At 41.3% G+C, this 22585-nt stretch overlaps 1 protein-coding gene across 2 annotated transcripts in view; it reads left to right on the top strand.

Annotated features, from left to right (window-relative positions):
* Nucleotides 1-22585, top strand: part of fbn1 (fibrillin 1) — a 61744-nt gene that overhangs the window by 15967 nt on the left and 23192 nt on the right. Inside the window, exons 9-35 of one of the 2 annotated variants that reach the window (XM_010732549.3) lie at nt 1416-1538; nt 2687-2839; nt 2941-3168; nt 3823-3975; nt 4051-4170; nt 4268-4393; nt 5290-5412; nt 6416-6538; nt 7308-7460; nt 8002-8055; nt 8146-8271; nt 8380-8505; nt 8621-8740; nt 9039-9176; nt 9269-9319; nt 9435-9560; nt 9649-9876; nt 9968-10093; nt 11017-11145; nt 12346-12471; nt 14521-14646; nt 14751-14873; nt 16142-16267; nt 16847-16972; nt 20590-20712; nt 21484-21606; nt 21704-21829. In XM_010732549.3, coding sequence (XP_010730851.1) covers nt 1416-1538; nt 2687-2839; nt 2941-3168; nt 3823-3975; nt 4051-4170; nt 4268-4393; nt 5290-5412; nt 6416-6538; nt 7308-7460; nt 8002-8055; nt 8146-8271; nt 8380-8505; nt 8621-8740; nt 9039-9176; nt 9269-9319; nt 9435-9560; nt 9649-9876; nt 9968-10093; nt 11017-11145; nt 12346-12471; nt 14521-14646; nt 14751-14873; nt 16142-16267; nt 16847-16972; nt 20590-20712; nt 21484-21606; nt 21704-21829 — 3525 coding nt within the window. The remainder of the gene's footprint in view (nt 1-1415; nt 1539-2686; nt 2840-2940; nt 3169-3822; nt 3976-4050; nt 4171-4267; nt 4394-5289; nt 5413-6415; nt 6539-7307; nt 7461-8001; nt 8056-8145; nt 8272-8379; nt 8506-8620; nt 8741-9038; nt 9177-9268; nt 9320-9434; nt 9561-9648; nt 9877-9967; nt 10094-11016; nt 11146-12345; nt 12472-14520; nt 14647-14750; nt 14874-16141; nt 16268-16846; nt 16973-20589; nt 20713-21483; nt 21607-21703; nt 21830-22585) is intronic. The other variant, XM_027281288.1, reaches the window with a different exon arrangement.

The following is a 22585-nucleotide window of genomic DNA, read 5'->3' as shown; positions in this document are numbered from 1 at the left end:
GTGAAATGTCAGACTTAAAGTGTTAGCTCAAATGACAGAGTAGGATAAAAAGATTATTTTCAAAGTTCCTAATTAAGAATGTGAAAGTAGAGTTACCAGCCACATCCGTCTAGTTGTGGTTAACTTCACCTCAGTCGCGGTATTCCTGATTATTACTTTGTGGGGAAAGCCCACACATAAGCCACTTTGCCCTTCCCTTCAAATATGTTTAATTAAACCGAAGTAGCACTCAGCTTTCTTTCAGTAATCTTGTTTAACACTTAATTGCTGGCTTGAAAGAAACACTGATTTCATCTGGTGTTTTTTTCTTTCTCCCTGTGTTATGGTTAAAGCACGACTATAAAAAGAAATCTTAACTTGCACAAATGAAATGTTGCATTTGTGAGCAGTAAAACGCACAATTGCTTTAATTTAAGTCAGTCAGAGGTTTCGATGCTGCAGCATTACCTGGTCTGGTATGACCGTTTTTTTTTTTTTTAGATTTTCCAGTTTCTCTTTCATACTTAGAAGGGAGGGTGAAACGAGGAGGTTGCAATGCAGCAACTACGGATGCCACTAAATCTCACACACTGGTCCTTTTATGTAAAATCTTATGAAAATATATAAATAAATATCTGCACTTGTATTTCAGCTAAAGGCTATGTAGCCACAGTGTCTGCGGTTTTTAAGTTAAAGAGCTTCTCAGCCAGGTATGTCAGTACACACTATGAATCAAGAGACAGTCGTTATGTAGCTGCGAAAAGACATTTTTCTCTCAGTTGGGCGTCCTAATTATCAACTTCTGACTGGCTTACAGAAATGTTAGATTACATTCTTTTCTTACTTTATAATTGTGGCCACTGAGAGACTCACAGTATATTTTTTTTAAATTTTAAAAAAATAAATAAAATCCTTCTCTCTGCATCACTTCTGTTCTCCCACAAATAAAGACCCACAGTTAGCCTATGAAAAATATTGGCTCATTAAGACATGAATATGACAATTTCCAGACCAAGTTTAACTCTGGTGAAACAGACTGAGCAGGGTTTTGTGGCACTCATTTGCCGAATAAAATATGTGCTATTTTATGCCCAGAAATAATTGCCGGAAAACTTCTGGACTGTGTAAAAGAATTTTCAAACGGGTCTAAGTTACAGTGTATTCCTTTGTGCGTGATGATGTGCACTTGGTGGTTAACGGTGCTAACAGAAGAGCAGGCCCCTGGATTTAATATCCTGTGACAATGGTTTGTTTCCATTGTCATTGCCAACATGTGCAGTAGTCACTCCTGAAGACATTCACATTTCAAGTTAGTTTTCAGTCGCTTTTGTCGCCAGTCAGCTTTTAGCGACATAAAAAGGAGGCAATCTAAAATGTTTTGAGACATACTTAATTTTTTGTAATTTCTCCTCTCCTCTCCTCTCCTCGCTCTGTAGATCTGGATGAGTGTGCAAACATACCAGGCCTCTGTGTAGGTGAATGTTCTAATACTCCTGGCAGCTACTTCTGCAAGTGTCCCCAGGGATATTACCCGACTGTGGATGGATCAAGGTGTATAGGTGAGTCCTCTGTCATAGTGGCTGTCACAGCCCATCCAAAAGGACTACTGATTGCACTGTATTTGCTCTGGTTAATTGTTACTAAGTTAGGTATATAAGAAAAAGCAGTTGAGCGAAAAAGGTGCCGCCTCATTCTCCTTACTTTTTCCACCCCATTTTGGTTCTTCTCCCTTTGTGCCTGGCACTGAAAGCAGAAAGAACTGAAATCTGTCCAATGTTCCAGCTGGTAGAATTTAGGTCAGTAGTTACTTACTTGTTTTTAGCTCCACAACAATGAGCTATAGTCTCTTTAAACTGAGAGGGGGACATGATGAGAGAATGTGAAGTGAAGTCATCTTGTGCCTGTGTCTGTCAGTGTGCCTGAACAGTGAAGCGTGTGCATGTGTGTCATTGAACAGTCCACATCCTGGGAAGTTGATAACAGTGTGCACATTCGCATACTCACAATCGCCAGAAAAGCCTGTAAAGCTTGCAAGTTCAGCTCAGTTTGACCCAAAACAGACCAGAGTAGGAATTTGGGTCAGAATAGTCATTTAGACGTACACGCAAATACTCCCTAGTGCATGCATACACACATGCATTCACACACAAACATATGTGAACGCACGCTCTCATTACCCCCCTAGGAGAGGATGTTTGCGAGGAAGGAATGTCTGAGACTTTCGCTCCAGAAAACTATTGCGCCAAACATTTTAGTCTGTTTCCCATGCAACAACACTCAAGTTAACATCTACTCTGCCCCTTAAGGGCCCAAATGTTTTTTCCTCTAACCAACTCTACACTTGCCTGACATCTTGTCGAGCTAAACCAAGCAATCAGTAGTGTAGCTTGTCAGTTTCTCCATGTGAATACGCAGGATGGGCTGGGTGTGAAACAAGACATGATATATTTATGTTAATAGGGAACCTGAGTGTTAGTCATGCTGGTGCTCAGTGCCAGAAACTCCAGGATGTAGGAATGGTTCTCATAAATAGGAAGTGATGACTATTGGAAGTGGCTTCCATCGTCCAAATGATGGAAAATGTGAAGCAATGACGACTACTTTTTGATTGTACTCCTGCCAGTTCGCTCAACATGCAGACAACACATTCCATAATCCATACAACACGGTTAGTTTAACAGACTTCATGCTGTGTCGTTTCCCACAGACGCTCGTGGTGGGTACTGCTACGCCAGCGTGCTGAATGGGCGCTGTGCCAACCAAAACTCACAGCTGTTGACCAAAATTCAGTGCTGCTGTGATAACGGACGCTGCTGGTCCGATGGATCCACTCCTGAAATGTGTCCAATTCGTGGAACAGGTGGGGTCGCTCACCTTCACATGGCTTTAAATTTTTCTGTGTGTCTGTATCTCAACACAGACAGCTAACCTCCTGTTGTTTTTCACATGCACTCATTTTAGAAGAGCATCAGAAACTGTGCATCCAGATACCTGATGGGAACGGAGGAGTGGTGCCTGGTCGTGTCCCAGGGGGCCCGGACTTACCTGGCATCTATCCAGTTCCATATCCTGGTCAAACCCCTGGGCAAGTTCCTGGTCAAATTCCCATCCAAGTTCCAGTCCCTGGTCAAGGACCAGGTCAGACTCCAGTACAACCTCCAGTCCCACAAATCCCCGGACAATTTCCAGGTATGATCCTTCTTTCTCCTGGTGTTTGATTCACATTCACACTCATAAAATGACATGTCTTCAGAGCTGACGTGCGCCGTAATAGCATATAACTCATACTTTCTGCTCTGACTCAGTGGATATGCAGTGCTCGACCTCCCACTGAGCTTGCCATGTTCAAAATCCCAGTTTTGAGCAATCGCAGCCCACACCCTCCAGCTAACAACTACATGTTAATGATGGAAAACTTTGACTTTCATTGTGCCCTCATGTAGCGCTGCTTGTTTCATCTAGGTACTGCTGTGAAGAAGTATATGAGCAGAAAATGTCCTATCTGAAAGAAAACATCATGCATGTTTGCATGTTAATTAGCCATGTACAAAATCTTCCACAATAACATTTCCTCTGAAACTATTTTTCAAGAATGCTTGGCAGAGTTTTCTTTAAACAAGTCAGATCATTTTTTGATAGTGGGTCATGCCACACCTCAGAAACATGTAGCAAAATGGAGAGAGTACACTGTCTGACAGTGCTAGTTAGTTTGATCATACTCTGTGTACATATTCTGAATGAATATGTTACAAATAAAGACAACAGGAAAAAGAAGAAACAAAGCAGATGCTCTGGATTTTATGATCCATAAATGATAAATGTTTTTGTGCATGTTTCTTTCAGGTCCCTTTATTATCCAACCCCAGAATATCACCAACATATGCCAGGCCTACCGCAACCTCTGCCTTAATGGCAGGTGTATCCCCATGGCGGGTGTTGGATATCGCTGTGAGTGCAACATGGGCTTCAGGTTGGATGGAAGAGGAGAGTGCATCGGTGAGTTTTTGACAGTTTGTTGAGCACTAAACTGGACGTACATGAAGGTTTATGAGCTTTATGTTTGTTCTCCAGATGATGATGAATGTGAGAGAAACCCGTGTGCACATGGAGAATGTGTGAACACCCCCGGGTCATACATCTGTCAGTGTCCTGCTGGATTCCAGACTACTGCAACCAGGACAGAGTGCCGAGGTTACACACACACACACACACACACACACACACACACTACATGTACACACACATTTTGAGAGGATGTATGTGTTTACTGTACTATCCGTTTTGCCAGATCTCGATGAGTGTGTGGCCAATGGCCGTATCTGCAACAACGGCCGCTGTGTGAACACTGAGGGCAGCTTCCACTGCGTCTGCAATGCTGGATTTGAGATTTCAGCGGATGGCAAAAACTGTCAAGGTCTGTCAAGTTCAGACATCTGCATTTGTGGAGTTGAGAAATATAGAAATAGGGTCATTTTATGTAATAACCACAGCATGTGTAATGTTTATGTTTGATGGACCATGGAACTGTTGGAGGTGGCGCCGTGTTAGACGGCATTTTAAATGATCATGCTAGTGGTTTCATGTGTTTCACCCCATTAACTACAAAATGTGTACATTTTATGTTACAACCAACCTTTTTCCAAAGAACTTGATATTATTAATATGTGCACATTTACTTTTTACCTTGCAGGCATCCATTTTAAGTATTGAAAACTACCAAGTCTTGCACACTTTGTTAAGATATCTATCCATCTGTTGCCATTCAGGCGGCCAGCATGCAGCTTGTCGAACAGTCGACTAGCTTTGGAAACCCCCCACCCCATACCCTATGAGATGTATGATTGAGAGGGTGTGGCTGTTGGAACAGCTATAAACTTCTAATCGAGCCTTATATTATTATATTATTGAGGTTTTAGTCATGAATTGTATTAAACTATTTGTTGTTCTGTTCAAGAATGCTCTAAAATCCAAAATTATAGAGTTGGCTGCTCAAAAGCAACATTTTTAGTCCAGAATTTCCTGATTCCTATGTTGGCTTAGTGTTTATCTTCTGGACTTGATTTTCTGACAGCACATGTAGCTTGCCAGTGTAATGATTTGGCAGCCAACTTTGGATTCTCCAACTTGTGAGCGTCCTTGAATGTACCAAGGAGGATTTTTGCTTGCCACTGCAAGCTCCATGTCAACCTGATGTAAACTGACATGTAGGTTTATCTCTGCTCAGTGATGATGTAAAATATACGAAAGATTGTGACTTTATATCTAAATGCACTGCTGTCAGTCTGTCAATTTCTTTATGTTCATTCACAGACATGGATGAGTGTCTGATCAGGAACATGTGCCTCAATGGACTCTGCATCAATGAAGATGGCAGCTTCAAATGCATCTGTAAACCTGGATTCCTGCTGGACGCCGGTGGACGCATGTGTGTAGGTGTGTTTCTCAGAAAGAACCACAGACTATTAAGATCACACATTCACGTCACAACAATATATTTTCAAGTTAGCTTGTTCTTTTTGACCTGTATTTTCGACCAGGTTGAAAGGTAGCTGCCTCTCTGTCATGTTAGTAGTTCTATAATGTGAGTCTTAGCACACAAGCCAAAAAGTCCCCTAAAAGCCCTGGAAAAATCCCTCAGCATCCTGGCAGGCCAGCTGGACATGTGGATATTTGGGGCCCGCCTGTTTTGAGATTTTAGCAGACAGCCTTTCCTAAACTTGTTCAGCACAAAGAGAAAAAAAAAAAGATTTGGCCTTCTCTTGAAATTGACAAAACATGCTGCGATAGACACCAGTCTGATTCGGAGACACAAACTTGTGAGTCACGTATCAATCGATCAACCAATTTGTCGTTTATGGACATCATCCATAGCGACGACATCAAACATCAAATGGTATTTAACTGATTGTAATGTTTAAATCATTAAAGTAAAGAGCTTTTCAGTGTGTAACCTGCAGCCATCTTGCTCCACATGGCTTCAGATACAGACGTTTGATCTCAGAGACACTGACCTGGTTAAGTCACAGCAGAATAAATAAACAGGAGAGCGGGGTGTGGGCGAAGTGTGCTGACGTATGCAGTCATTAATGAAATGTGTAGTCTAAAGGGGCCCCGGGGGACTCATCATTTCTCTGTCTGCCCCCCAACACACGGAGACAGAACACACGCATAAACACACACTTATGCGTGCATATCATTGTTTACGCTCATTATGATAATTTTTGTAATATGCTGATAGGATGAAGAGGAAGGAAAAGAATGTTTTCTTAGTAGAGGCCATAAAACTGAAACTGTCCAACAGTTCTGGCTGCGCCTTTTATTGAATCAAGCGCCTGAGGACTTTAACCACCGCTTGAGCAGGTTTATTTTAATAGATTATAGCCTCTTACCATTCATTGTGTGAAGAGAAGTGTCTGAAGATATGATCTGTTTCTAGACATTGATGAGTGTGAGACTCCAGGCATGTGTATGAACGGCCACTGCGTCAACACGGAGGGATCCTTCCGCTGTGAGTGTATGGCGGGGATGGCGGTGGGCCTGGATGGACGTGTCTGTGTTGGTGAGTAAATCTTTTGTTTCCAGGAATGATTCATGTGCTCACTAATTTCTCTGTGATGCTGCACAGAGCCGATTAAAAGTCTACTTTTATTATTCAGCTTTAGGTTTCTATTAAATTCTTGCATAGATGTCCATGTGGCTCTTTTACTCAACAAAGCTTTTGTCAAAATATTGGTCCCACTTCTCGAAGCAAAAGGTTAGAGCGAGCATTCTTTAAGGCTTAATCTCAAAACTGTCTACATAGTTTACCAGAATAGCCACAGCACAAATATTTTCCAGTTCAGTGATAAAATAAGCAAAACCCAATGTGACAAAGCAGATAATAGCCACGTTGCAATAAACATTACCAACAGTTAATTCTGTTAACCTGTCATTAATTTTGATAAATATTGACTTCCTGCCGTCTTGTGCTCCAATCCTCTGGACTGGTTCTCTGAGACTAGATCTGTTTATGTCTTTATTTTCAACATTCCTGAAGTCCCTCAAATTACATTTTCTTTGTGTATTGTGTGGGAAGAGTTGAAAAGCTGTTGTTCGGTCTGTGTGAGTTTTTGTCGGAATGATATCAGCGCAGGAAAATGCCTCAAATCCCTGGATATTATGGAGAGAGAACAACCATTTGTTTTGCTGGTGTTGTTGTTTATTGGAGCCACGGACTCTCGCCTCCCTTCCTCTTTCTTTCTCTCTCATTTGTTCTAACTCTAGCCTCTTTCCAGGTCTCTCATCTCTGTTTCTCATACACTCTGTCTGCCTTGTTTTGTCCCAAACAGACACACATATGCGGAGTTCGTGTTATGGTGGCTACAAGCGAGGACAGTGTGTTAGGCCTTTATTTGGAGCTGTGACCAAGTCGGAGTGCTGCTGTGCCAGCACAGATTACGCCTATGGAGAACCCTGCCAACCCTGCCCACCACAAAGCTCTGGTACGGATATTCAAATCACTCCACCCTTTACACATATGGAACCGCCTCCTGCTGCCTAACACAAATGCACACGCAAAAACACACACACACACACACACACGGCTCGTGTTTAATTCAAAACACACCTGTCAGAGCCAGGACGACCGGATCGGATGCTTCGTCTTCTCTGACATAACAGCTTGGATTTCATAAATTACAGAATAACAGTGAAGGAGTCATGGCTGTGTTGTTTGACAGAGACGCCCACAGTTAGGAGACATGGACAGCATCCACACACACGCACACACACGCATACACATGTCATAAAGTCACTTCTCCTTAGTCCTGCCAATTAAAGTTTCTATATCAAAAGACGCCAGAGCTGCACCACATTAAGGAGATGGTTTAATATACACCAGGCCTAAATGAGAAAGCATGGAAATGGATAATTACATGGTATTAAATGTTTTGGTTTGAGATATCCTTGAATCTGGCAAATGTTTCTCAAACGCTGTTATTTCATCCTTTTTATCAACCAAACTGTTTGTGTGTTTTGTTGCAGCTGATTTTCTGGCTCTGTGCCCCAATGGTGTTGGTATAAGCATCGATGGAAGAGGTAATGAACGCAAGCTGAACCAAACAGGGTCATATGTAGCAAATGTGGTTATTACCGTCACTCAACTGGTCATTCTTTTTTTCTTCTCAGATATTAACGAGTGTGCCCTCGACCCTGACATCTGCCAGAATGGGGTGTGTGAGAATATGTTGAGGACTTACAAATGCACCTGCAATGAAGGCTTTGAGGTAGACCTGACAGGCAGAAACTGTGTTGGTAGGTTAAGCTGTTTTCTAATGTCCTAAAATGAAAGTATACAGTGGTCATATCAGAAGCCAGTGTGAGGAAAGTCATCATGTCTCTCCGTATGTTTTTTTTCTTTAGATATCGATGAGTGTCTGATGAACAGAATGCTGTGTGAAAACGGTCTGTGCAGGAACACACCGGGCAGTTTCACCTGTCAGTGCCCCAAAGGATACATCTTCGATTCTGAGACAGACGTCTGCGAGGGTCAGAGACTCAGTCATTTTGTTGTACAGTACTTCATCACTGCATGTACGATGTCTGCTCAGTCGCGTTAAAAAGAGATGGAAATATCAGATGTTTGTTTTTTTGTCTCCCGCAGATGTGGATGAGTGTAAATCTAATCCCTGCATTAATGGAGATTGTAAGAACACCCTGGGGTCCTTTGTGTGTTTGTGTTCAACGGGCAGTACACTGGACAACACAAAGCTAGAGTGTATAGGTAAGCAAGCATGTTGTTTGATATATTACCAAAACAGTACTTAAACTGACAAAATCTTGATGTATTCAACATGAAAATTATTTAAAAATAAGTTATATCTTGACAAAAACTTGAACTCGACTGAAGTCAGCACTTTGAAATGAAGTTTTCCTTTGTAGGGTAAGTTGATGAGTAAAAAGCCAATCAGCACTTTATTTTCATTTTCTGATTAAATACAGAATTTTGGCACCAAATAACACGTATCAGCCCGTGTAACTGAATGTCTAGTAGTAACTATATGGCTCGTTTCATAAAACAGAGACTACCAAGAGCACCTGCTGGCTGAAGATGGTCAACAATCGCTGTGAGGTCAACATAAACGGGGCTACACTCAAATCCCACTGCTGCGCCACACTGGGAGAAGCCTGGAACAGCCCTTGTGCCAAATGTGAAAAGGGTGAGATAATCAACATGCTCTATTTTGCAAAGTTTTCCTGAACCGCGTTATAATTTTAACTGCATTGACTGACTTTGCATTGTGTTTTGCAGATCCAATCTGTGGTAAAGGCTTTGCTCGAGTCAAAGGAAATGTGTGTGAAGGTAAGAAGGTTTTCTTTGTTGCCACGTAGATTTGGAAATTCACACGTGCATTGCATTCGAATTTATGTGAATCAGTGGACCTGTCGTTGATGTTTTTATTTCTGCTGACTGTCAGATGTGGATGAGTGTCAAGTCTTTCCCGGAGTGTGTATCAATGGCAAATGCATCAACACGCCAGGCTCCTTCTTTTGCCAGTGCCCTCCAGGAATGACTGTTGATGTCAGTGGCAGGACATGCATTGGTGGGTACTGTATATGTATAGTGGTATTGATGTCATCTTAATGTCTAAATATCTAAATATATCTAATAAATGTGTTTGTGGCTTCCAGACTTGCGTACGGAGCAGTGTTACCTCACCCATGAGGATGAGCGCTGTGGGGCTCCTATCTCAGGGAAGCATCGTGTGGATGCCTGCTGCTGCTCAGTGGGTGTAGCCTGGGGTCCTGAATGTGACGAATGTCCAGAGAAGGGCTCTCCAGAGTATACACAGCTCTGTCCCCGTGGCCCAGGCTTCTCACATAGGGGCGACTTCATCAACGGGAGACCCTTCCTCAAAGGTATTCTACCTTCCATAGACTCCATAGACTGCCTGCATTGTTTCATTGATAGTCTCTCACCTGTCTTTTATCCCTCTGCTCTACACTTTAGATATAAATGAATGCAGGATGATAAACACACTGTGCTCAAATGGAAGGTGTAGAAACACCATCGGCAGCTTCCGTTGCCGCTGTGATAACGGTTATGCTTTGGACTCTGATGAAAGGAATTGTACTGGTGAGTAGTACTGATATTTACCATCTTTTAAGGTATTTATCAGGCAAAAATATGAAACAACTGCTGATTCCAGCTTCTGAAATGTAAAGATTTGACTCCAGCCATGACTCTGGAAAAGTGTGATTGGCACATGTCTACTATTCTATCTAACTAGTCTATCTGTGAGAGCAGACATATGTGTAGCTGCTATTTTTGGCTGGAATGTTTGCACAACATCAGCTATGACAATATCTCAGCTCCATTGTATCTTTACAAGTCTAACCATTCTTCATCAGAGCCCCTTTCTGAATCCCTCTGCCAACACTAATTACACTAAAGTGGTGTAAAGCCTTTGCCTACATTCAGATCATTCAGTCTAATGGGAGTCTGGCTGCTTTTGGACTTGTTGGAGCCGGTCCCTGTAGTCTGGTTAGCTACATTACTGCTCTGCTGAAATGTGCACACATCATTTTAAGTTTTAATGCCAGTGCTTTGGCTTTATTCTGAAATAATTTATAGGCTCTTGCTAAGTAAATGATATCTCGGACCTTTTAACCCCATATGAGTGAGATCCCAGCCCTGAAATCTTTGCGTTAAGTGTTTCAAAATGTGGATTAAATTAAAAAAGGATCAGGCCTTGAAGAGCTAAGGCTGCCTAAATCATACTTAAATTAATCTCCTAATCTCTTTCATGTAGTAACCTTTTGTTAAATATTTTGTACTTTTATGCTTTGTTTGCCTTACATTTTATTGCATGCCTTACAGCTGAACTCATCTGTGTTAAATCACTTTGTTACTGAATTGAAAATCCCTGCAAACACAAGTGTTATCCTGTTTTTTAAAATTATATCTCTCTATGTTTTCTAATAAACATAAGGAGCTCTCCAAATGATTTTCTTTGCATGCATGCATGCTGAGTTTTGTTGCATTTCTTTCTCCCGTAGACATCGACGAGTGCCGCATCTCTCCAGACCTGTGTGGACAGGGCAGGTGTATCAACACGCCAGGAGATTTTGAATGCGAGTGCTTCGAAGGTTACGAGAGCGGCTTCATGATGATGAAAAACTGCATGGGTGAGTGACAAATCCTTGCACACCAACACCTGCGGACACTAAAACAATACATACATTAAATCACCTGTTCAGCATGAGATGATTTGCTGCAGTTACATGCAGAGACAGCACGCTCTCATATGAAATCATTTAGTCTTGGAGGACATGAGTGAGAAACTTGATCTCCTTAACAACTCTCCTGTTATAGTGGCAGCATCTGAGAGCAGCGAGCTTTGCCAACCTATAAAGGTCTCCAAGTATAGGGAAAGCCTTCCACACAACCCCAGTCCCAATCACAACCCAGCCATCTCCTTCAGGCTCCCTCTGGGGCCATAAGCTCTGGATGAGGTGCTTAGACTAACATGCCAGACCTGGAACCCACTGTTTAGACGGCTGATGTAATCTGAAATTTCCAGGCTGTGTGCATTTGTCTCTATATGTGTGTGTATATGTGTGTGTGTGTGAGAGGGAGAAGGAGAATTAAATGGATTGGGGTGTTGAAAGAGTCTAGTCCGTGCAGCCCAAGTGTCGTCACAATCGGTTCGCAAAAATGCTCCTTAAAGTCTTAAAGATAATTGTTCTTTATTACATACTTGACCTGCATGCGAGGGACACACAATCAGCTGCCCGGTGAAATGATTTTTATATACAGCTACAACTTCTAATGTTCTGCCATCTGTGAAAATACTTAATGCTCTATTTCTGTTCTGGTTCGCCTTTGACGCCGTTTAATTAAATTCTTGGGAGTAATCGTTCATACAAAATGGAGAGTCTCAATACTTTTGTTGGCCTAAAGCCGCCATTAGACCAAAATTGGCGAGACAAAATTTACTTGACACGCTGCGGCAAAAAATGCAGCTTGGACTGGAAATAATATGGGCACGGTTACAATGATAAACTATTGGTTCTGACTGGGTTAGCAGGATAACAAAAATAAATAACAAGTCAAGTAACAGTATTTTTGTTACCATCAGTCGTGTTTTACAAGCACCAGCTCAGCCACCGAGCTGGTGCTTGTATTCTTTTAAAAGCAGTCACATAAACAAGGATAAAAACAATAAGTACTTCCTTAAGGTCACCTAACAACACAATTCTGAATTTATCAATCAGGTGAAAAATTGACGAGTTGAAGCAAACATTTGCAGAGTCTAAACCGTGACACTAAATATTATATATAATATATAAATATACTTGTTTCTGTGTGTGTTCTTCTACCGTCAGACATCGATGAGTGTGAGAGGAACCCTCTGCTGTGCCGCGGTGGTGATTGTGTAAACACGGAGGGCAGCTTCGAGTGTGTCTGCCCACAGGGACATGAGATCGCAACCGATGGGTCAGCATGTCTAGGTGAGTAATGAGGTCTAAACTCTTCATCTCTGAACTCTTTTCCTCCTGCGTGTAGTTCCTACTCCTGAGAGAAGAAAGAAAGAAGAAAAGTAAGTGGAGGTGCTGTCACAGAGATGAAGAGCAAGGGAGCTTTGGATTATCCCCCTCCATCTGCCTCTGTGTGTGGGCTCACTGGGGCTCTGTGTGGGGTAGTGTTTGAGTCTGGTCTGAGGATGTGCGTGATATATGTTCTATGATAAATGGGCTAATATGAACTTTAGACTAGTGTGTTTGTTGACATGTGTGCACTAAGGAGGGTCCACTTCAGCCTCCTCTGAAAGGAGGATTTTAGTATTAGAGAGTTTTTGTATTTAGGTAGCAAAAGAGAGCTTTAGATTTTTGTGATTTTTAAATATTTATTCAGGTCCTGAATGATTTCTTTGATCATATTTTGTGACTTTATGTAGCATTTTGCTCTGTACTTATATTCTGAAATCTCTGTTTTGGGGTTGCAGCCTCTAGTTCTCATTGGATAATTGACAAAGATTCAGCCATCTTGTTGTGGCTCTGTGCTGAAACATGTTGGCTGTTACCTTTTTTTAAAACTTGAGATTGTAGTTAACTGGAGAAGTAGAACCGTAGTAACTTTTCCAGTGGTTTCTATAGTTTCACATCTTTCAGGTTTATCTTATAGCATTGAGCTGATAATTAATAATTCGAATAATTCACTGGGCGTCACTCCGATTACCTCATGCAGCGCACTGTGTGTGAAGGTTTCAGTCCATGACCTAATGATTAATCACTGCCATTTAAGCTCATTTATTTAGTTTTTTACCACCCAAAGTAATAAAAACAATGAAGGCATTACGCAAAACTGCCCACCTCATCCCTTCTGAGACCAGTGTCTTCATTATCTCTGGTGAAGTAACATGATGGAGTGCTGAAATGATAATCAAATTTAGTTATACAGCAAATTTCATACAGATGGGTGTAATCCAGTGTGTTTCGTGATGTCATTCCTTGTTGGAAATGTCGTAGTTATGGCCATTAGATCCTTAATCCATCATGTAATGTTTGAGCACTGATTAGTGATCTCCACTGCAATCCACTTGTCTCAGGCTGGTTCTCAGTTAAATAGTAAACAAGAGCGCCAGTGGTGAATCAGTCAATTCATTGTTGAAGTCATTTTTAACCAAAAATGCCCAAATCACTGGGTTATGGTTAGGAACTAAATACCATTGGTTTTGGTCTGTTAGTCAGACAAAACAAGGAAATTCACATTGGCTTTTGTGAAATTGTTATAGGTCCCTTTTTCACTATTTTTTTCATTTTATGGACCAAATGAATTATTTAATCAAGAAAAAATGTCACGTCAATTGCTCATGAAAATTAGCACACACACTAGGTGGGCGTCATAGCATGGTTAATGGCACGTTGAAGCACATGGCTCACTTAATTTACTATATTCTGACTTGCATTTCATATCCAAGGACTTCCAATCATCAACATGCTACCTTCAGGTGCTGACCTATTTACCACTAAGAATGGATTTTCCGTGAATCCCAGCTGTCTATGATGAAAGTCTGTGAAGCTAGTCGGTGTAAAATCACTGTCACTGCAAGGGGGTTGGTGTCAACATGGCCCTTCACAAAATATTTCCAACTTCTTCTTCATCTCTTCATGTTCGGGGAATTTAAATAAAGAAAAACAAGCTGTTCATCCAGGAAAGATGCATTTGCGGGACATTGATAGCAGAGCTAGCTAGTAGAGGCTGTAGCAACTGAGTGTAATTAAGTGTAATAACTTTTAAACGGAGAACCACAGGTGCCTATGCACTGAAGGTTTATTGGGCTAGGGGGCACGAAGTTTTGCTCAGGGAGGCCTTAGTATGTCATCGAGCCATGAGTTAGGACCTCCCCAAAAAATCTTGGACTGAAAACTGTTTAACCCTTTAACTCCACATTTCACTACTACAAAGTTTAAAGTATTTTCACATGATTTCAGCAACTCAGTAAACAAGTGGGTAATCCTCATTTATTTGAATTTGATCATGGCTTTGCTCTTCCACAGATATCAATGAATGCGAGTTGAGTGACAGGCTGTGTAGGAATGGCCAATGTGTCAACCAGATTGGCCGTTACCAGTGTGCCTGTGACACGGGATACAAATCTACTGAGAACAGACTGGATTGTATTGGTGCGTATTGAACACAAAAATTAGAGTTTTCATTTCAAATATGTTCTTTTTGTGAAAGTCGAATTCCAGCAGTATACATAATGCTGTGTTTTTCTGCCTCTCAGACATTGACGAGTGTACCATTGAGAACGGCGGCTGTGAGACTTTCTGCACAAACTCTGAGGGTAGCTACGAGTGCAGCTGCCACAGTGGATACGCCCTGATGCCTGATCTGAGAAGCTGCACTGGTGAGTAGCTTTGTCTCGCTGTCTGTCATAAATCTTCTCGAATGCTGTATTCCTTATTCTGTGTTACACAGTAGACAGTTATATCTTCCAGTGATTTACTAGTCAGAACATTTTTTTCTCGGTTGTACAAATGGTAGCACAGAAGTAATTCCACGAAGCAGAAACCTTAATAATGATAGAGGGTGCTTATTGATTCATCTGGCAAAGTTTGCTGGCACTTCTATTTTGTTCACTTTATTGCACAAGCTCTGTCCTGAATTGACTTTGCTGATTTATGAATGAGGAAGTAAATATACACTATAGATTTTTGTGTTGTATTTCTCCCTGTATAGGAAAGAGAAATACACCCTCGAACCATTTTTGTAATCTTCACATATTTTTTTAAAAGCAGTATGTACCTCAACAGCCTGGATTACTAGGTTTAAGAACAGTTTCTCCTGTTCTCTACACTTTCAGCATCAATGTTTTGTACTTTACTATACACAGTATAGTAGCAAAGACACTTAAACACACACAGACAAACAAATTAAATAGTAACAAAATAGAAGGGGGGAGGTCATGGTACACATCAAAAACAGTCTTAAAAATTGGTAAAACACCAGTAAAATGCAGATCCATTGGAGACAGCATCTAAATCTTATATTTCTGTACTGTACAGCATCACTAACACTCAAGCAAGTATGTGTTGTAGACAGTGTAACCTTACAGCAAGTCAGTTATGTATTCATTCAATGTTACCCGTAGTCCAACAAACCCTTCAACACAGTGGTTGCCAGTCTCCAGTTTCTTGCCCAAGGACTCTTCGGCATGCATCCTAGAGGAGCCGGGGATCGAATTGTCGATCACCGATTCAGAGCCACAGCCACCCAACTTTTTAAAAACTATTTTATGTGATCTGTAGACAGAGTCTCCTTCATCCTGTTACAGATTGAGATATTATTCGCTGATTCTCGTATATGTAACCACGTTGCCTCATCAAAGTCTATATTCAAGTCATCGTTCCAAGCTATGGGTATAAATGCAGGTATCACATTTAGAGAGTACTCTGTACCCAAGCTCCAGAATGCCTTTTGTCCTTTCAACTGAGACTATGTTGATTACAAATGCCAGAAAAGTCTGTATCTGAAGATATCTAAAAGTCATTTTCAGGAATGTTACATTTCTTACATATTTGGTCAAGTGAGAGTAATGTGTCTTTTATTGTCCTTACTCTTCCAACCTATTTCATTTCTAATCTGCCTTTCTTCCTCTCTGTCTTTAATCCTCAGACATCGATGAGTGTGAGGAAAGCCCAGACATCTGCGATGGAGGCCAGTGTACCAACACCCCGGGGACATACCAGTGTCTGTGCTTCGATGGTTTCATGTCATCTGAGGATATGAAGACTTGCTTGGGTAATGGATGCATATTATATGCCCCCAAAAATAAAACGCTGCAGTTACACCCCTCTCTGCAGCTCTGCACTTATTAGATCCAGTTCTCTGAGGTTTTAGACTCTACCAATCAACTTAAAGGTTATCCAAGATATGAGTCATGAGAATACGACTTAATGACTCAGATCTATGAGTGTGTGAGAAAACAGCGAGCAATGTTGTTGTTGTTGTTGTTGTTGATTTATAAGACAGTGAACATTGTGTTTAGCTGGGTTGAGCAAGGAGGAATGTGTGACATTTAGACGTCTGTTTCCACTGAGTGAGAAAACTTGACATCAATGATGTGATGTAAGGATATCTGAATGGGTCTGCACAAACACATACTCTATTACTGCTGAATTTATTAAATGAGAACACTTTCTTTAAAGCCTTAATATAGCTAATGATGTCACTCACTTTCATACATAAGAGCTTATCAAAGCCTGTTTGGCAGGCCGAATCAGCAGCAGCTAATTCGGTTTTATTTATCGTCATAAACTTTTCCTTTATTATAGTTGTGTTTAGAAAATTAACATGCTTTTCCTCCTCCTCTTTGTCAAGATGTGGACGAGTGTGAGCTGAACCCAAACATCTGTCTGAGTGGGAACTGCGAAAACACGAAAGGATCCTTCATCTGTCACTGTGACCTGGGATACTCTGTACGCAAGGGAACCACAGGCTGCACAGGTGAGCAAAACAAACCCCACTACGAAAGGTCTGTGGACAGTGACTCAATAGAGGGCTGATGCCGATTAAGGGGCGAAGGAGAGGTGTGTGAAAGCAAATCGAAAAGAAAGAGAGCGAGGTGAGAAATGAGTGAATGCAAGGAGAATGTCTGGTTAACCAGAAGCAGCTCTAACATTACTCACCCCTCATTCAAGAGCTCCTGTCCTGACTTGATGAGAAACACGCTTACAAATGCACACACACTCACATGATGCACTCGCAGCAACGGCAGCAGGAGCAGTGAGATCACTATCTTCTGTCAGATGCATGCATCACATTGCACTTTGTTTATTCCTTTGTTGCTCTTTCATTAAGGTCAGTTAAACATTACGTGATGGTTGGAATACTTCTGCAGCACGTAATCACCTGAAACAGCTCCAGAACACATAAATACAAAAGTCCATCCGGCCTGTAGAGTCTTTTTTTTTTTGCTAGTTTGGACTCTCTCCTCGTCTAGCTGGAGTTAAGTCTGATTTATATGACTACTTAAAAGTTTGGGATTTGAGCTTATCTGGCTTAATTTCGTTTGGATGGGGTGGGGTGGAGGGTAGGGGGGTTCGAAATTAGTCAGACTTGCAGTCAGCAGCAGCACGTCTTCCTTCAGACGCAAATAAACAGGTCTGTCTGAAGTATGATTCAAGCTTCACTAACTCACTCACACACACACACTCCTACTCATTCTAATCCCATTAAAATGTCCATACAGTATTTTCCTTGTTTTGAGAAAGCTGGAGTCGCGGCGAAGCAGCCGGGCAGTCTGATTCACAGGTTTGGTATTTCAGCCACAGAATACCAGTGAATCAAGACACCAGTTCCTCTCCCAGGCAGGCAGGATGTCTTGTCATAGACAAGTGAACAAAACCTGCTACTCTTTTTGGACCGGATCCATTTCCAATGTATCCATAGGAAGTCTTTCGAGTGTGTGTGTGTGTGTGTGTGTGTGTGTGTGTGTGTGTGTGTGTGTTTGTGTGTTAATGAGTGAGTGGTGCTCTCAAGCCCAGATCTGATCCAGCTGTTGATGAAGTGCCCACAAGAATTATTCCCCCCGTCTCCCCCCTTTCTTTTTTTTTTTTTTTTTTCCACAACACTGAGAAGTCAGGGGCAGGCAGGGTGTGAGTGTTTGTATATTCGCTTTAGCACTTTTGTGTCTTTGTGTTGGAATGTTAGGACTGGGTGGAGATGTACTGGTGGACTTTACAAGGCTGGGAGTGTCTCGGCTTTAAAGAGAGGGGTTATGCATGTTGACTTAAGCTTTGAGCTAATGAAAAAATAAATCAAACAATTTGATCTGAATTTGGAATAAAGACAGCGTGACTCTAAAATAAGATATAACACTGTATTCCTCTTAAAATTAATATATCATTAAATTATAATTAAATTCAAAAGCAATAAAATCTTTTGTCAATATGACACATTCACTTTTACTTAGTCTGGTTAAGTAGCTTGTGGTAGCTAATGCTAACAAACGTTAGATAAATGTTGTGTAACTGACATTTCAGTTAATTAATAACTCTTCTCCACTCGTGTTACTGTTACCGTAATGATTTTTTTTTTCTGTTTTTTTTTTTGTAGCATGTAGATACATTTATTTTAGATATTTTCTTAGACCAGTGTAAGCAAAAGCATTCAGGCTGGTACTCATTTAAGGATCTTAGAGGCCTGAAGAGGTGAAAATTAAGTATTTCATATGCATGTCGAAGTGAAAGTTTCCAGTACATTTTAGGGAACTTTGCACCGACAGGAAAATGTATCTAGTATTTTATCAGGAGAAAATGAGAGAAAGTAAGGTCATTTCTTCTTCTAATCTGTTTAGCATGTTTATTTAGTCCATGTGTTTTATCATAAAGGTTGCCACACTAGCAGACATGTAGACATAAAGTGTCTTCATACTGGGAATGAGCGTGACAGACAGAAAGATAAACAGATAAACAAACAGGCAATCAGGCATGCATACAAACACAGAGACAGCTTTTTTAAAATCCTTTTTTGCCCTCCATCTGTCAAACATTAGCTCTAGTTAAATCAAGCCTCTTCTTTGACACCAGCTGTGACCGCTGACACGCTTCTCGCATGCAACAACCCTTGTTTGTATTTTACATTTCCACGAGAACGTGTGTGTGTATGTGTGTGTGTGTTGTGTTCTCTATCATCAAAGGCTTTGAGGGGGGTGGGGGGGAAATGATCTTTAATTCTGTCTGTAATCCAGGGCGATTCGTTTGCTCCCAAACCCTCATATTAACGCCGTCATCAAATGTAGTGTAAATATACCATACCCTCTCGTCTGGAAAACTGTAAACCAGCAAGCACTGATCTCTAATTGACAGTGTTTTGAATTACTACCCTCACATAGACAGACAGACAGAGGCGAGTGTGTCTCGTTGGCTGATAAGTCCTAACATCTTGATCGAGTTCATAGCATGGCTTCCCCTTGATGTACAGGGACACACACACACACACACACACACACTTTCACAATCCCTCTATCGTAGCTGAAACAGTCTTCGGGCTCAATGCCAGGTATTGTGTTGGTCAGTGTTTCACAGGGTTGTTTTGGCTCGTATTAGCAGTCATCGCTGTTGTGGGCACCATACAAGCTTTTCCATTGTACTATGTTGATCATGTCAGAAGTGCCTGAGGAATAAGAGCTGCACAGCCACAACCACATTCATATTTTCTTATCACCACCAGCTGCTTCACGAAGATGCTCATCGGTTACACCCTGCAGGATGTAAGCAGCTTTATGGGCAGGGCAGATTTTAATAGTAGCCACTTAATTGTTCCCATTAATTGATAAATTATTAGAATCCAGAGCTGTATACAAAAGGTTAGCACATATAGAGAGGCATTTTTACAACCGCATTACTGAGTACTAAGTGCCTCAATTTTTCATTCATTGGCAGAGTTCAGATATAATTATAATGATTTTGCCACGGAGGAATGTTTATTTGTAGAGTTGGCACATTACCACATCACATTTTTATAAAAATTATATTTGGGAAAGATTAAATTTCCAAATCTGACATCTGGGGTGGTGAGAAAACCAAACATGAGCATTAAAAAGAGAAGGGCTGTTACACAAGCCTCATATGAGAGGTGCAGCGTCTGTGGGTCTGTGGGTGAAGAGGGAAATCTTTGCCTAAAATAACCTCAGAAATACTAGTTCAGACAGAGCAGAGGAGACAGAACAAGGCCTTAGCATGAGGATATCGTTCTCCCTCTTGTCCTGTTTTTTTTTATTTTTTTATAGCTCTCTGGACACATTTCCACAATGAAAATCCAGAGACTGGGTCTGCTCATTAAACCTCTGCAGGAAGGCTATTAGTATCAGAGATCATGAGAATGTGTCTGTGCCTTATGCTCTGAAATACAGCTCTCCGTGGATGAAGACAGTGACCCAGAAAGACTTAGTTCTGTCGTCTCCTGCTGTTGTCTTTATAAAATTCAAACCAAGCATCAACTCGCTCTACAATGCCAAGAACCCCACTGGAACGAGAATGCAGACCCAAATCATTAGACCATCAGAGCAGTGTCTATGTTTCTCTTCTTACATGGCTTCTCGTTTGTTTTCTCTTTGTCAGATATCAATGAGTGCGAGATCGGAGCACATAACTGTGACAGACATGCTACCTGCACCAACACAGCTGGAAGCTTTAAATGCAACTGTGCCCCAGGGTGGATTGGCAACGGCCTCAAATGTACAGGTAAGACTGATGAGACCTGAGGCGGGCTGAATGATGCCTGGGTGCTCAAACAAGCCACCTCTCATGGCACCTACCTGTCAATCAAAGCGTCTACACTCTTAATTACATAAGTAATAACTTTAAGCCTTAATATAATTTTAGTAGGTGAGTTATATAAAAATTCAGACTCGGTACTGTTGTCATGAATGGGGGAATTAGCTATAGAGACCAAAACAGTTTTTTGTACCAGGCTGTAAACATGTTTATTTCTGCTGTGAAGTTGGACATTTTAACATGGGGGCTTATGGAGGCTGACTTGTACTGTAGCCAGCCTCAAGTGGTCGTTTGTGGAACTGCAGTTTTTGGTTCTTTCACATTGGCTTCACTTCACAGCCACAGAGGTTGCCACTTGGTAAAAACTTATAAATGTGGATCATTTGATTTTACTAGTTTCACTGTGTCACTACTTGGCATGTATGTATACACTGTAGTGTACTTTGAGTCAGTCCAACGTACAGCATCCTGTAAATACTTAAACTTGTAGTCGTCCCCGGCTGAGAATGGCCTCAGTAAGTTTTAGAAAATGATTTGGCCTTTTTTTCAAGTTTTATGTTTTCCCACAGACATGAAAGAGAAGTCATAAAGAGAGGGATGAACTCATTTGTTTTTGGTCTTTTCATGAGTGTTGTTAACAACGGAAAAATGGAATATGATTAGCCTTGTCCTTTCCTTTGGATGAAGTAGTTTCCACCTGCACACAAGTAACTGCTTTTGGCCTTTGTTGTGTTTCAGATCTGGACGAGTGCTCGAATGGAACACACTTGTGCAGCAACAACGCTGACTGTCACAACACGATGGGCTCATATCGCTGTGCGTGCAAGGAAGGATTCTCTGGAGATGGATTCTTCTGCTCAGGTCACACATACAAAACCAATTTCCTGAACCACATTTTCACATGAATGCATTGTGCGTTTACCTAACTGTGTGTATCTGCCTGTGATCACCGCTACAGATAGTGATGAGTGTGCAGACAACAGCAACCTGTGTGAGAGCGGCCACTGTCTGAATTTGCCAGGAGGCTTTCGCTGCGAATGCGACATGGGCTTTATCCCCACGTCTGATGGCAAGGCCTGTGAAGGTAAGCCAATAAAACGTTGCTATTCTTGACCATCCTGGTTCCAGACCTTCTGAATTGTTGCCCACGTCTAAATTATGTTGTGTGATTCAAAAATATCTGGTGTTACTCTGGTGATGTTTGTTTTCCTGTTTGGAGAAACAATCCAACCAATCCAAACAGATGCTGCCTTCAGGAACTAGTGAGATAGCATTTTGGACATGAGAAATACACAATATGCTTAACATCTAAATGGTTTTAGTTGTGAGAAGATTGCTAAGCGACAACAACAACAATGGATCTTGTTTCCTTCTCGAATTTAGTTGATGATGTGGTGTTTCTTGCATTTCAACATCACATTTTGTAGGAAGAAATAGTAGTAGAAAAAATATATTTTACTTAACATTTGCTACTTAGTTCTTGTTTGACCTTTCAGACATATCTTGGATTCATAATCTTGATAAGATAAGACTTTAATAATCCTACACTGGGGAAATTCACTTGTCACAGCAGCTTGTGTATTATGACATGAAATAAATAAGAAATACAAAAGTCATGAAGTCATGCTCGTGTTAAAGACAACTGTTGGAATGAAGGACCTGTGGTAGCGCTCCTTCTTGCACGATGGGAGTAGCAGTCTGTTGTTGAAGGAGCTGTTTAAGGCCTCCACGGTCTCATGCAGGGGATGAGAGGAGTTATTTATGATGGTTTATCCTCCTCTCACCCACTTCCTCTATGTAGTCTAGGGGGCAGTCCAGGACAGAGCTGGACCTCTTGACC

This window comes from Larimichthys crocea, chromosome VIII (assembly GCF_000972845.2).
Source record: "Larimichthys crocea isolate SSNF chromosome VIII, L_crocea_2.0, whole genome shotgun sequence".
In the NCBI taxonomy this organism is placed as follows: domain Eukaryota; kingdom Metazoa; phylum Chordata; class Actinopteri; family Sciaenidae; genus Larimichthys; species Larimichthys crocea.
The sequence above is the reverse complement of the archived record's forward strand: the minus strand, read 5'-3'. Positions and strand labels throughout refer to the sequence as shown.